At 35.5% G+C, this 14,884-nt stretch overlaps 1 protein-coding gene across 7 annotated transcripts in view; it reads left to right on the plus strand.

Moving 5' to 3' along the window:
* The window catches only part of LOC139983811 (uncharacterized), a 58,844-nt gene that overhangs the window by 18,848 nt on the left and 25,112 nt on the right, over nucleotides 1-14,884 (plus strand). For 2 of the 7 annotated variants that reach the window (XM_071997596.1, XM_071997598.1), the window contains 2 exons: nucleotides 10,978-11,281; nucleotides 12,752-14,878. The exons of 2 other annotated variants lie outside the window; for them this stretch is intronic. In XM_071997596.1, the coding sequence (XP_071853697.1) occupies nucleotides 11,002-11,281; nucleotides 12,752-14,223 (1,752 nt within the window). In that variant the 5' untranslated portion in view covers nucleotides 10,978-11,001 and the 3' untranslated portion in view covers nucleotides 14,224-14,878. Of the gene's footprint in view, nucleotides 3,189-10,977; nucleotides 11,282-12,751; nucleotides 14,879-14,884 lie in introns of those variants that run through there. 3 more of the 7 variants (XM_071997601.1, XM_071997602.1, XM_071997599.1) reach the window with 2 other exon arrangements.

The following is a 14,884-nucleotide window of genomic DNA, read 5'->3' on the forward strand; positions in this document are numbered from 1 at the left end:
ATGAAATCCAAAAGATAAGTAAGAGCACGAAGAAGACGGCCGAAATTAAAATTAAATTAGAGAAACAGAAGGAGATGCTGAAAAATAGAACTGCTGATCTCTTGTACGGGAAGATACCCAATGATGGGGCATTCTGTAGCATTACAGTCAGTTTGCTGATAGGAAGTGTGAACTTGCGTGCTGATCAGTTATTACATATATTTGATGAAAGAGAAACGAATGGGGGCGTTCTTCTTACTTGTATGGATTCAAAAGAATGCAGTAAGGAATATTGGAGACACATGGAGAAGATTCATAATCACGACGATCCTGTAGTTATGTCGAATAGAGATATGTATTATCATAATGAATATCACTCATTATTTGCTGTAGGTAATACTGTCTTCATTGTACATCCTCACCGGAATGGTTCTCTGTATTATTCTGTAAAATCAGTCTCATCCTTGGTGATTGATGAGGTACCTGAAGGTGCATGGATTACCAGTGTTATTGCACACAAGTCAGGTCTATGTAAGTTTTTAATCTCTACCAGCTGTAACCACTCTATTCGAGAGTACAATGTCTCCGGATCTGCTCTTAGAGTAATAGATACACGAGACTTTGTACGCTCTAATGCTATATCCAGAGTTGCTTACTGTCGTAATTTATTTGCTATCATTGGTCGAGGTCTTGATGACGTCATACTGATAGATGCTGATGGTACAGTTAAGCAGTATGGCACTTTAAGGCTGCCGTCGGCTATGTCTGGTATGTTGCCGATCTATATCATCTGGACTGGTTCTCAGTGGCTTGTATTGTACATCAGTGAGGGAGTAGAGAAAGAGTGGAAGGTTATAAACTATAAGAAGACTGGAGAGTTTGTCAAGGTGTGTGATGAAGGAACATCATATGATGAGGTGGATGTTCCTCTTTGTGTCACTCGGTGGAAGAACACTGGATATGTTACTTTTGCTAATGCAACAGTACGTAGATTTCAGCACTGAAATCTGATCTCGGTTACAGAAGAGATCTTAGGTTAAACCACTAGAACAATTTAGTTGGATTATAGCAGACAGTGTTGAGATAAACATTCATCAAAAGTGGAATAACGTTTATCAAGTAAGATACTGGTTACGTCACCATAATTTACCAGTAGAAATCTCTCTATCTGCTGTGCGTGATATACCTACGTCATTTCCCTTCAGCGACTTTCCCTATAACGCCTCTTCCGTTTAAAACATCAATGAGTTATGTGTACATTTGTATTTATTTCAGTTGACTTAAGTTTTATAAAATGATTAAAAGTGTTTATGTTGCTTAATGTGCTTATATCATTTCATTCATGCGAAAAATAAAATACGCAACATGACTTGAACCGAAAATTCCACCCCACACCCATACCCCCCCCCCCCCGCCCCGTACTCTATATCCCATTATCTTATTCCGTATCACCGTTGTCGAAGATCACCATTTCAAATAAAGTCAAATTAAACACAAGTTACTGTTATCCATGCTACATTCTCCACGAACTTGTAAACATAAATTCCTGCAGGCTTCAGCTCATGTGTTTCTCGGCAAAGATGTAAAAACAATTTTAGAGATAATTGACGGTCACGTGAGGTTTGAATTCTTAGCGCCGCATGTCTATTTTATATTAAAAATGTAAAGTATTTAAAATAAGAAATAATAACATTTCTTCTTTTGTCTTAACCTACAATTAAACGGGTCTCATAATGTTCGCACACAGTTGTACATTAATCAAATAAAAATAACCCGAAGACTTGCCTGATTGATTTTATTTTCTAATTTTTCCTTTTTAGCATTTGGCCGTAAGTCAGTACACTTTAAATTCAATGCTATTAGGATATGCTTTTACAAAAAAAATCCCTATCTGTTTGGTTTTCTTGGTTTTGTTATTGCTTATGGTATAATTATATCTACTGTCCCTAAGCCAATAATAGTGAACCATGCATATAACTAATAATCGCTAAGTATTCCGACAAAATGACCTTTTAATTTTCCATTCTGACAACCGTCACGGTCCAATGTACCTCTCTGACACTATCTTGAGGTCATATTGTACTTCAAATATTGTCTATGCTGTGACTTATAATTGAAACAGAATGTTGTTTTTCTGTATTGTGTTTTACTATATTCTATGCATTCTGTAACTTTATGAATTCGTGGATGAAAAACACGTCCTGGTAGCATGTCTTTCTCTTTAAACCAGGGTTTCCCTAACTTAGTCCCCCCCCCCACGAACCCCCTGTGGATGTCAGAGATGTCCACGAACCCCCAACTTTTTCGAGACACGATGTGAGTCATTATTATACTATAATAAGCATAATAAAGCTTCGTAAAAGATCAAGTTCATAGTGTAATATTGAAATTAAAAAACAAAACAAGAGATGAACAAATATTTATTTGGAAACTTCAAGATCAGATCAGCTCTTTATCTTCACGACGTACTGCCATGTGTACACCAACTTCACCAAAGTCATGCGGCCTGTATCTGTTTCATAATTCAGTTATTTATCACATGCACGGTACGGTAGGCTACTACTATGGCAACATAATCGGATGGAACGCGAAAAGAGTTTGTCACATTACTAAGTTATATGATATGTCAGATTTTAGTTCAACAAAAAGTACTGTAATTTTGACTTTCAGAAACGTCCTACGACCCCCTGGGAATGGCTCACGCACCCCCTGGGGGTTCATGCACCCCAGTTAGTGAACCCCTGCTTTAATCCAAACTTACATCATGACACTCTTTGGATATCTGTTTCCTTCTTTATTTTCTCGTTTATTTCATCTCTCTTGTTATTTTTGTTTACGTTTTTCTTTTTGCTGTAAGTAACGTCATGTTAGGAAATATCGTATGTAATGTATCCACCAATCATGTGTGTCAATATCTTATTCACAAAATGTTTTAATCATTTTCCTTCTCCTTATACCAAACTTACATCATGACACTTTTTAATACCTTGTTATAACTGTCTTTCGTAAATTTCGTCTCCTTTGTTCTACTTTTTCTCTTTGCTGTAATTAGCATTGTGTTTGGAAACATCATATGTACTGTATCCACCAATCATGTGTGACAGTAATAAATCATCCATTTGTTCTTTTCTTTTCATTTTCGTCTGTCATGACATGCCATTGTACTTTGACATGTAAAATAAAACAGTTCATTTTGAACAGCAATTTTTTTTTACTGTGAGATATTTGAAATTTAATCAAATCATGTTTATCAATATTTCTAAAGAAGAGAGGCGAAAACTATTTTCTCGTGGTATTGTTTATCACAAATTTAGTTAAGATTGACCAAACTGTAATTAAAAAGTTCAATATATTTGGGAATCGCAAATGCGTTGAAAAAGTCTTTGTTATTATTTTTGTTATTTTATATTTGTTCACTAAATCATTTTTCAAAAAAAATTGAATTAAAATAATATTGTAACAATCAGGCTAAGGTTACCGGCTGGCCCCTGTTCGCCCCTTTCCGGTTATATTGAAAAAGCTGTTATTTTCGCGCGTGGCATTAATTGCTCCCAATCGTTTCAATTCGGCCCAGCGCCACCAGATTACACCAATGATCCGGTAGTAATGTGTGCCACCCTGGTGACAGAGAGCCAACGAGTAAGCAAACATTTCGTATGCATCACATTTCAAAACGTAGCAAAGGAAGATTAACCTTTCTTGAGGAGATGTGTCTTAATGACATCACAGATCTGAGATCACATTGGATCAAATTCCTGTAATATAATGAGGGAAACATTTATTTCACAGTACTATCATGATCATGACATATCCAGAATTGTATATTAAAACAAAGGAGAGCTTAAAATTGTATTCAGTTTTGTTATTTTTCCTAAAACCGAGTGCACCACTACGATCTTATGTTAAAGACGAAAATGTTTGGTTACTACATATGTCATTAAAAGTGCCCTTATGCCATTTAAATGTGTAATTAAAAGGTGTAGTTAAGAGGGTCCTGTCGTTAAAAACAAAAAACATGTAAGTAATGGAATCTGTGCTATGGATTTGCATGCTGCAGAGAATCCAAGTTTTAAGATATTGAAACTTTGATACCCCTTCAAATGAAAGTCGCATCTTCCACTGCTCGTCGCTTCCCCCACCCCACCCCCACCCCCACAATTCACAATCCACCCCTCCTCTGTACCCCGTATGGAATTCGTATCCGCTAGGTATAGGCCTATGTCTGAGTCTTATACATGTCCCTGTAAGGTGTAAATACAAGAGCTCGCGTATGTAACGCCATTTTAACATTTATTTAACAATTACCGAATCTCTAATTCATTTCAAGATATCTCTAATTCACTCTAAGATATCTCGCATTAATTTCCACCAGATATCAATAATTTAAACATACTTGAGATATCAGAATTTGAGTTCGAGATATCAAGAATTCGACTTGGAGATATCCAAAATTGAATTAGAGATGTCAAGAATTCGAATTCGAGTTACCCAAAATTCAGGTTCCGGTACACGTGACTTTCCTCTCAATTGCACGAACATTTCGTATTATATATATATATATATATATATATATATATATATATATATATATATATATATATATATATATATATATATATATATATATATATACATACATATATATATATATATATATAGTCGCATGAGTGATTATGTTGTTAACGTATTCCAAACTTATTTGATATCACCCCACCCATGACTGCTACACTGTACATATATGGCGTGCCAGGGCGGCTTTATTTCCTTCTTCGTATGCACGTCTATTTAGTGTGTTCATTTGGTGTACATAGTTCTCACTGTATGCCATATCAAAGTAATGTGCGCTGTTATTTATACTAGTACCGACATACCCTTTACCATGTGTAAATGGTATACTGCTATCTTCTAACTGCCTGAGTGCAAGTAAATTCGACACAGCTTCTAATTATATATGAGTGGTCGTTTAACTTATCAACTGGAACACATTGAAGGTAAGAGTGGCTTTTTGTGATATATATTACATAGCAGAATAGTTTATCAAGGTCTTCAACCGTTTCAATTGTACGTGAAATCGATATCTAGTTGTAAACATACACATAACGTTCAAAAGCTCATACAACTGTCCAATCACGTCAACCATTGTAATATCAAGCCTCAAATGCTTACCATTTAATGACGTTGTCAAAACGAATATTATATTTAAGGAACGAGTGGTGAAAGAGTTGACTGTCCCTTTAGTAAATAAGAGAATATTGTCTTTCACCTCACATCACCCGAAAATTGCCATATAAACATCGCGATGAGAAAAGAAATAATAATGAAAATGATTTGAGGACTCGAAAATACTCTCAGAGGGAATTTAAACCAAAACAACTTTGTTAAAACCATTTAAACCTTGTTGAAATTGAAGTTATTTCTCATTTTCTGTTTACCTGTAATACAGATTAGTGTATGCAATGGTGAAGTAATGTTTTGCAGTTTTCTGGTTAAATAAAACAGAGCTCTTGACTATTCCAGTTAGCAACTAACCGCGATAGTACTCAGGCTGATAGATGCATGTGGCATGAAAGACCAGCTTAGCTTTAACAACTTCGTGTTTTTAGACGTATTTCCGATACCGCTTTAGTTTCTTTAAGAAAAAGACGTTCGTCGGTGACACTAATTGGTCATCCAGCCATGCAATGACCACTCAACTATATTTAACTGAAACATTTGATTTTAATATATAATATGTATAATTAGACGATGTAACTAAAGAAAATTTAACCAAAAAAATAAAAACTCATATGTTATATTATATGGAACAATCGTGGAGATTAACGTCAGATTGGTTAACAGTTTACAAACAGATATTCAATAAGACTTTAAGCAAAATCAATGAACACACGACGTTCATTGAAAGAAAAATAGCTAGCCATACACACAAGATACACATAAAGCCTACACAGTTTGTTCGGGTGGTAGTTACCTCGTCTTAAAACTAGTATGTAGTATATAGAGTATACATTGCTTGTATTTTACATTACATTGGGTCCAAGTACTAAACCGTCAACTTGAAGTTCCATTCCTGGAAAGGTAAGTGTAGCACACTACTAAAATAATGTACCATTTAGCAAAATATAAAAGAAAAGTTTAGTACCCGGTAATGGCGTGAACTGGAAATACCAAGTTCAGTACAAACAACAGAGCCATCCAGTTATTGTGCATGGATAATGTTAACTCCATTCTGATTTCATTCAGCGTTTTGTATCATCATATCTTGGCATGTTGTAATTAATGTGGTTAATTGTCATCTTTCATTTCCTTTTTGAAAAAAATGCCATACATTTTACACTTTGATATATATTATTAATAACAATATTTGGCGACACGAATTCATAAGGACTGTTTGGAATCTGCCTTTATCGTCTTATTAAAGTACAATATATGACTTATAGTCTCAAATTGAAAAAACCCAACATTTTCTGCTCCAGTGTAATGTGTTTTTTATTATTTATATTCCTCTCATTCTCATTTGTTTCACACTCATGACTTCCTCCCCCCCCCCCCCCCAAAGCAGTTGACAATATATTTCAAATTCATAAATACAACTGATCCACCCTAAAAAGATTGTGCAAAAATGGTAAAAATAGACCTAATTTTCCGGTAATTTTCCACCATCGTAGTAAAACTATCTACCCAAATTTTGCGTGGTCAATAAGCTATTAGGGTAAGTCCATTGTATCAGCATACACGCATTCATGCATATGTATAACACGTGAAAAGTTATCAATGGTCAGCGGTGGGATCTTGCTAAAATAAAACGATAGATTAATTAAGTGTGTCGGCATTTTATACGTTCTGCCTATTTCGTGCATTCTTGATTATACCACACACCTATTTGAATCTTTAAGATATAAGAGGCCGTGTCGTGAATCCAGCTTTGCGTCGCAGCCATGCCAACGAGTTAACGGTGCTTTTCGAACAACTTAATTAAGCTTACAGGCACATTAATAACATCCAACCCAACCTCGTGTGAATCCTCAGATTTAAAGAAGGAAACAACTGGGCCATTGTTCAAGTGTTTCAAAGTTGTACTATAGTATGTTGTTCCTCCTTTTTATTTCATTCCAGTATGCATATAAAATTTATAGAGAGGAGTCATATAATACCTCAACAAGAAGAGTAACTAATATAAAAGGTGATTTTTTTTTTAAGATGATAGGATATCATATCAAATACATTTACACATACAAAAGTGAATACATACAACGATATAACAAACAGACCACAACAAACAGTCGAAGAATAACTAATATAAAAGGGGAGAAAATGCCAAGATGATAGGATATCATATAAAATATATCTACACGTACAAAAGTTAATACATAAAACGATATAACAAACAGACTACAACAAACAGTCTAAGTGCTCGAATGGAATGTATAAAGTAGCACGGTAAATAAATGAGTATCTGTAAACTAACGTTCGGTATTTTGTGGGGATTCCTTAGATTTCTGCTCGATTTGTGCAGGAGTCTTTTTAGTACAGTATACAAAGGTTGATTCTGATCACTGTAAATCTTATTTACCATTCTTGTAAACGTTTGTCTTGCAGCAGCATTTACTTTTTCAAAAAGTATATTGTAATCTAAATTAAATATAGCTGATGTTTATTTAAGAAACTTCATTTTTCTTTCTTTGCCTTTTTGCAATATAAACTGGTACCAGACAAGCAATATATATATATCACATGTGCCAGATTGAATAACAGTATTGAAAACATTTTTCTTAGCATTTTGGTAAAAGAAAGAAACAACGTAAGCCACACTAGATACTATATAATACCTTTATTTTGGGTTGTTACGCAATAAAGTCTTCCGGTCACATGTTAAAAAATTGTCATTTACAGAACACTGAAAATTTCATTGGTCAGTTTCAACAGAGCTCTTAGAAATTGTGCATGATACAGCACTATTATCGGCATATTTTGTAACAGAAATATGTGAGTTTGACCTAATTTCATCAGTATATATAGTAAATAATATAGTACATGATGGACCCCCAACCCTCACCCCACAGGCACACCAACCTTCATTTCCGACATTGCCGATAACCCTTTATCCAGTATAACTTGTCTGGACCATCCTTGAAGAAATTGTGTCAGCCAATGAAAAAGCCATGTGTCTTTGATAATTCGTAAAAGATCCTTCATAATTGATTTGGCAAGATAGTAATAAACGCTTATTTATTTGTGTTATAATTAATATATAATGTTATAATTCTTTCCTTACAATCTTAATGAGACACAATATAATGGATTAATCAAACCTTTGATATCTGCAATACATGGATTCTTCGAGTGGCTTGATACTTCCGTTCTGGAACAGCAAGTGCCTTCTCCTTTGTTATCGAGCAACCTGATGGGTTAACAATCCCAATGTAAGGAACCAGTACTGATGGTGTATCAGTTTTGTGATGTTCATTTGGTTTGTATGTCCATATTCTGACTTGGTTTATTTTACCAAAAGGTCTGGTATAACTTCCCCTGTGATCCTGAACTTCTTATCCTATGGAAGAAAGCATCCACTGTTCTGTCAAATCTGAAGGTTGCTATTAAGATTTTCTAAATAATTCGGTCTAAACGCCCCCCCCCCCCCCTCGTCCTTTGTAGACAGTAACTACTTAAGTATAAACTATTCTAGTACCTTCCAAAGTTTCATGTAGAACTATCATGTGACCATCAACTATGTAACTAGGTATTACTAAGCCAGATAAAGGTATCTGTAAGTTAGGCTAGAGTAATGCTCGTGAGGAGCAAAGTCGCCAATAGCTAAGAGAAACCGTATTTCTTTAGGGAGTGTTTCATTTTTTAACGTTTCTTTACATATGAAATTGAAGACTGGAGGAAAGTCTTAAGTGGAAATGAGCTGGTGTTTGCATGTTTTAATTTGTCATAACAATGGTATTTGTTTAGTGAACTGTTTACATTCACATTGAAAGGAGGCAGGAAACCAAAATAATTAAAGTACACCGCCCCCCCCCCCTCCAACCATCTCAAGTGGCACTATGACATTACACATTAGCCCCCCCCCCCCAAAAAAAAAATAGCTCCATGCCACGACTGTTAAAAACCAATTTACTCACGTACCGTGCAAGATAATGGACTTAAATATTTTAGGGATAAGATTATCACAAGCATCTTGGTGATATAAGTTCATTATGGTGGTTTGGGATTCCTTCCCTTTAATCCGTAGGTATAATTAGTCTTACCCCAAAAATTGCTTAAATTAATTAACCTTGGGTAGGTATTGTAGTCTTCACGGTCACAATTAAAAATTTGAGTGATTTATTCATCATTTTTATACGAGTTACACCCATTGTCATCAAAGTCCGTCAGTGACTTACACCGCCTGTTTCCTCATTTACACACAGCTCTAATTAAATGTACCGACACTGTTACACCGATTCAGTAGAGATAAATAGCGTTACTCCAGTTTACTGTCTATAGCTACTCGTGCAACAGATACAAGCATCGAATGAACTGCAATCATAACACTAGGCAACTATTCAAGTATATTATGGTTCACCCACTGGCCATTCTGTTTTCACGAGTTATGCTATCGTGTATGAAATGCTGCATTAATCAATTAAAAGACGAGGTGGAAATAATAAAGATAAAATCTTCCCATAATCCTGGGTGTTTTCAAATGGCAGTTCGTGGACATGGTTGTTATGTTCGGCTTGTTCCAAAGGGTAATATTCGTCGTTGTGCAAAACGCATGGACCTTAGACAAATTGTGTTACTGAGTGGTTAGAATGACTAAAGTATTCGTCAGTATGTGAAAACGAGAGTGGGACTTAGGTGGACATTCGTCAAAAATCAGTCAGAACAAATTTAAAAAACTTCACAGTTTTAGAACTTCAAACCCGGCTCAACCGTTTTTTAACCCTCGAAATAGGTAAAAACAATATTTAAGTCAAGTGCACATTCGCCACTACGCGAAAACGGGACGATATATAGCGCTCAGAACTACTTAATTTTATCATTTCTATCAATTTGTTTGTAAATAAAAGATAAAAGTCAGGTGACATTTCGAGCTGTAATGTTATAATATCTCATGAATAACCATGATATCGGTTAATGAACGGTTCATTTTGTTAAACAGTTAAATAGAGCAGCGATTTGATCCATATTTGGACCAAATCTATTGTTCATGACAGTTCGCCAATATTACTATATAACTTTATATTTAAGTCATCAGCGGTTCTACTGACACATTTTTAGTTTGTTTTCATATCTTTTGGTTGGAATTGTATCTCGTTCTAATAATTATGTAACATTGAAACTGTGCACGAAGAATAAAGACAGTCAGAGACTAGTATTGTATTCACATAACAAAATAGCGAAAGCGACCTTTTCCCCAATTCCGACTCGTCGAATTTGTCAGGAAACTGGTGGTTGTCGATACAATCATAAACACAATACTGCATGTTTTCCATATTTTAAATTTTTAGACGGAGTCTTGTACACGCATTTCCGGCTCGCAACGGTTTTCTTAGACGTCATAACATTATACAATCCGATAACAGCTTTAACATTCAAACATTCTAAACCCTTCTCTGCATTGCATTGAGGCTCTCTTCCGTGTAAACAAGTAATGTTTTTCAATTGATAACAGTTTAAAATGTTACCCAATGATACCTCCTATAAGTTCATGTCTGGAGATTACTGTTTTTTACAATAAAATTCTAAGTATTTATAGCTACTTCTAGAAACTGATATTCATGTTATACAGACAAACTTAATTCCTTGACCTTGTTTTCACAGAAATATAACAAACAAGTTAACATACAAAACGTGCGGGAAGGCACGAGAAAAGGTTAACTTCAACAATCAAATGAACTTATTCCAAGTACTGGACAATGATAGGAATTATTTGCAGTTTGAATAAGTTTTTGGAGAGTGCCATTTCATTTGTCACGCAACTCATTAGAGAATCACTTTGTTTAATTGCAGTAATAGGATTAACTTTTCTTCGATATGACGTCATCAAGTTCTACGTCGTCGTTCAGACTCACTCTTCTGAAAGTATCCGATGTCTTGACGGAGAGAAATGTCCAGGATTTGGCTTTCCTATGTGAAGATATAAGTCCTGCCAGGAGAGAGCTTATAACCAACGCTAGAGAATTATTCGCTACTTTGCAAGGTCATAGCCTGCTCAAAGAACAAAATGTTAACGTACTTATCGATTGGTTAGACGAGCTTCGGCTTTTGGAGGCTTCAAATCTGTTGAAGAATTACAGAAAGACGCACCTAACAGGTAGGCTACTAAGTTATAAACAAGTGGCAGGCATGTAGCAGGACTTCTTGATATAAATGATTATTATAAATTGATTGCAAACCAAATTTACCCCAACTTTAAGTATCAGAAAAGATCAGTCTAATTAACACCTGTATTGATATTACTTTTCATGACGTCATACATGCCTTATCGTCTGTACGAATTCAAACGTTTAGATTGAGGCACAAAATATTCGTGACAATCGTTGTGGGGAGGAAGCCACCCCTGTGAGCAAATTTGATTTCTTTAATGGGACTGAGGTGCAAAATGGTACTATAAATTCCATCATTTTAACTACATTTGTCTTACAAATTAGCATGCGCGATATAAAATTTTAGCCATTTAAGAATATTGGGGAACCAAGCTCCCCGTGGCTACCGCCCTGTATATATTAACGATATCAAACACTAACAAGTACGGCATAGTACGTGTGGGTATATACGCTGGTATCCCATAGCTATATATATGGACCAAAATGGAGATGTGTTTTGTATTAGACAACAATCAAGTTTCATACGACGCGCGAAACTTTAGCGGAAGGGTCAAATACGAATCAAAGTAACATGGTAGGGTTAATTGAGGTAAACCTTCCGAGTAGCAGACAGCAACGTGCTAGTAAAGCAAGTAACCTATCCAGTATCATATACCGCTACATCATAGCGATTTATTTTCCTTTTCCACATTTTTGCCGTCCTCGTTTGTCCCTGAACAAATTTCTGTGGCATTTTATTAATAAGTAATATAAAAACATGCAATAGGGTACCACAGATGTGATTATCCCATGATGTGTTCGATCCCCCGCCGAATCATTTTAGGGGGGTTTCTCATCTAAGAGCAACATTCGGTTTTCCCATCTCAAATGACTTTTTAAATTGAAAAAAGATTTACATTTGAGTTAAAATGTTGAATCGGAAGCCACCCGACGTGAACGTTGTAATCCATAAGCACTTGCGGGCTTTTCTCACACCTGTGACTACTGACGCGTAGTAAAAAATGACTGCCTGATTATTATTATTATTATTATGATGATGATTATGATGGCGATGGCGATGGCAATTAGCCAAACGAAGACATTTTCAATTCCCAGTAAATTCATAGATTCATATCGTCAATGAACATTTCTTCGTTCATTGCGGATGGTATTCTTGAAATTAATAAGATGCCTTTATTATGAAATAGTGTAGCATATACAACCTACATTGTACCGGCACCACGATATGATTTTTTAAAAAACTAGAGTGCATATTATACTTTAAAATAAAATTCATCATGTCACTGCAGGAATTGATTAGTTAAGATATCTGGTGACAACATCATTAAAGTATAATATGGATTTTGACTTTAGGTTGGGGTAGAAGAGTTGCTGACTTATCATAGTCGTCTTTAAGAGTAAAATCCTATAGAAAATCTTTAAAATAACATACAACTATTTGTTTCATTTTTGTTCAGGTCACCTCAAGGCACAGGAGACATGTTTCATCCATGAAGAACTACCATTGAAGTATTTTTGTGTGTCATGTGACTCAAAAATCTGTCCAGACTGTGCCTTTAAGTCACATAATCGATATGCCGATTGTGACGTCATTAGTCTCGACGAAATGTCCAATGAAGTAAGTCAGCGCCGTGAAATGCTTATGAGCGAATTAGATATGTTGAAAACAGGGATCGCCTCGACAGAGGAGCTTTGGAAAGAAAAGAAAGAGCACTTGGCGCGTTGTCGTGAAATATCTCGTAAAGAAGTTCAAAAGGATTATTTGACACACATTGAAAAAGTTGAAAGTATGAAGCGATTACAAACAGAAGTATTACTTGGGAAGGAATTAGCTGACATAAAGAAGATCTGTGAAGAGAAAAAAGAATCGCAGATATTAGAAAACGAACTCGCATTAATAACTGTATGTCACAAAATTTCACACGAGAATGCTCTTGATGAAATCCAAAAGATAAGCAAGAGCAAGAAGAAGACGGCTGAGATTAAAGTTAAATTAGAGAAACAGAAGGAGATGCTTAAAAATAGGTCTGTTGATCTCTTGTACAGGAAGATACCCAATGATGGAGCATTCTGTAGCATTACAGTCAGTACGCTAATAGGAAGTGTAATCTTGCTTAGTAATCAGTTATTGCATGTATTTGATGCAAGACAAACGAATGGGGGCGTTCTTCTTATTAGTATTGATCATCAAGATTCCAGTAAGGAATATTGGAGATATCTGCAGAAGATTAATAATCACGATGATCCTGTAGTTATGTCGAATGTAGATATGTATTATGATGGCAAACTACACACATTGCTTGCTGTAGGTAATACTGTCTTCATTGTACATCCTCATTGGAATGGTTCTCTGTATGATTCTGTAAAATCAGTCTCATCCTTGGTGATTGATGAGGTACCTGAAGGTTCCTGGATTACCAGTATTACAGCACACTGTCCAAACAACGATCCTAACAATGAGTTTATCATCTCTACCAGCTGTGACCACTCTATTAGAGAGTACAATGTCTCCGGATCTGCTATAAGAGAAATAGATACACGAGACTTTGTACGCTTTAATGCTATATCCAGAGTTGCTTACTGTGGCACTTTATTTGCTATCATTGGTCGAGATTTTGATGACGTCATACTGATAGATAATTATGGTACAGTCAAGCAGTGTGGCACTTTAAGGCTTCCGTCAGCTATGTCTGGTATGCTACCAATCAATATCATCTGGACTGGTGTTCAGTGGCTGGTAATGTACATCAGTGAGGGAGTAGAGAAACAGTGGAAGGTTGTACACTATGAGAAGACTGGAGAGTTTGTCAAGGTGTGTGATGAAGGAACAACATCTAATGAGATGGATGTTCCTCTTTGTGTCACTCGATTTAGCAACACTGCATGCGTTACTCTTGCTAATGCTAAAGTACGTACATTTCAGTACTGAAATCTTATCTCGGTTACATAAGACGTCTAAAGTTAAACCACTAGAACAATAGCAGACAGAGTTGAGATAAAAATTCATCAAAAGTGGAATAACGTTTATCAAGAAAGATACTGGTTACGTCACCATAATTAAACGGTAGAAATCTCCCTATTTGCTGTGCGTGATATACCAACGTCATTTCCGCTCAGCGACTTTCCATATAACGCCTCTTCCGTATAGACCATCAATAAATGATGTGAACATTTTTATTCAATTCAGTTGACTAAAGTGTTATAAAATGTTTCAAAGTGTTTATTCTGCTTAATGTGCTTATATCATTTAAATCATGCGACAAATAAAATACGCAACATAATTTGAATCGAAACATTCCACCCCCCCCCCATCTCCCATACTCTATACCCCAGTCTCTTAGTCCGTATCACCGTTGTCGGGGATCAACATTTCAAATTACGTCAAATTAAAAACAAGTTACTGTTATCCATGTTGCTTTCTCCACGAACTTGTAAACATAATTAAATTCCTGCAGGCTTAGCTCATGTGTTTCTTGGCAAAGATGTAACAAAAGATAATTGACGGTCACATGAGGTTTGAATTCTTAGCGAGGCATGTCTGTTTTATTTTGAAACTGTATATTATTTAAAATAAGAAATGATAACATTTC

This window comes from Apostichopus japonicus, chromosome 16, assembly GCF_037975245.1.
Source record: "Apostichopus japonicus isolate 1M-3 chromosome 16, ASM3797524v1, whole genome shotgun sequence".
NCBI classification, from domain to species: domain Eukaryota; kingdom Metazoa; phylum Echinodermata; class Holothuroidea; order Aspidochirotida; family Stichopodidae; genus Apostichopus; species Apostichopus japonicus.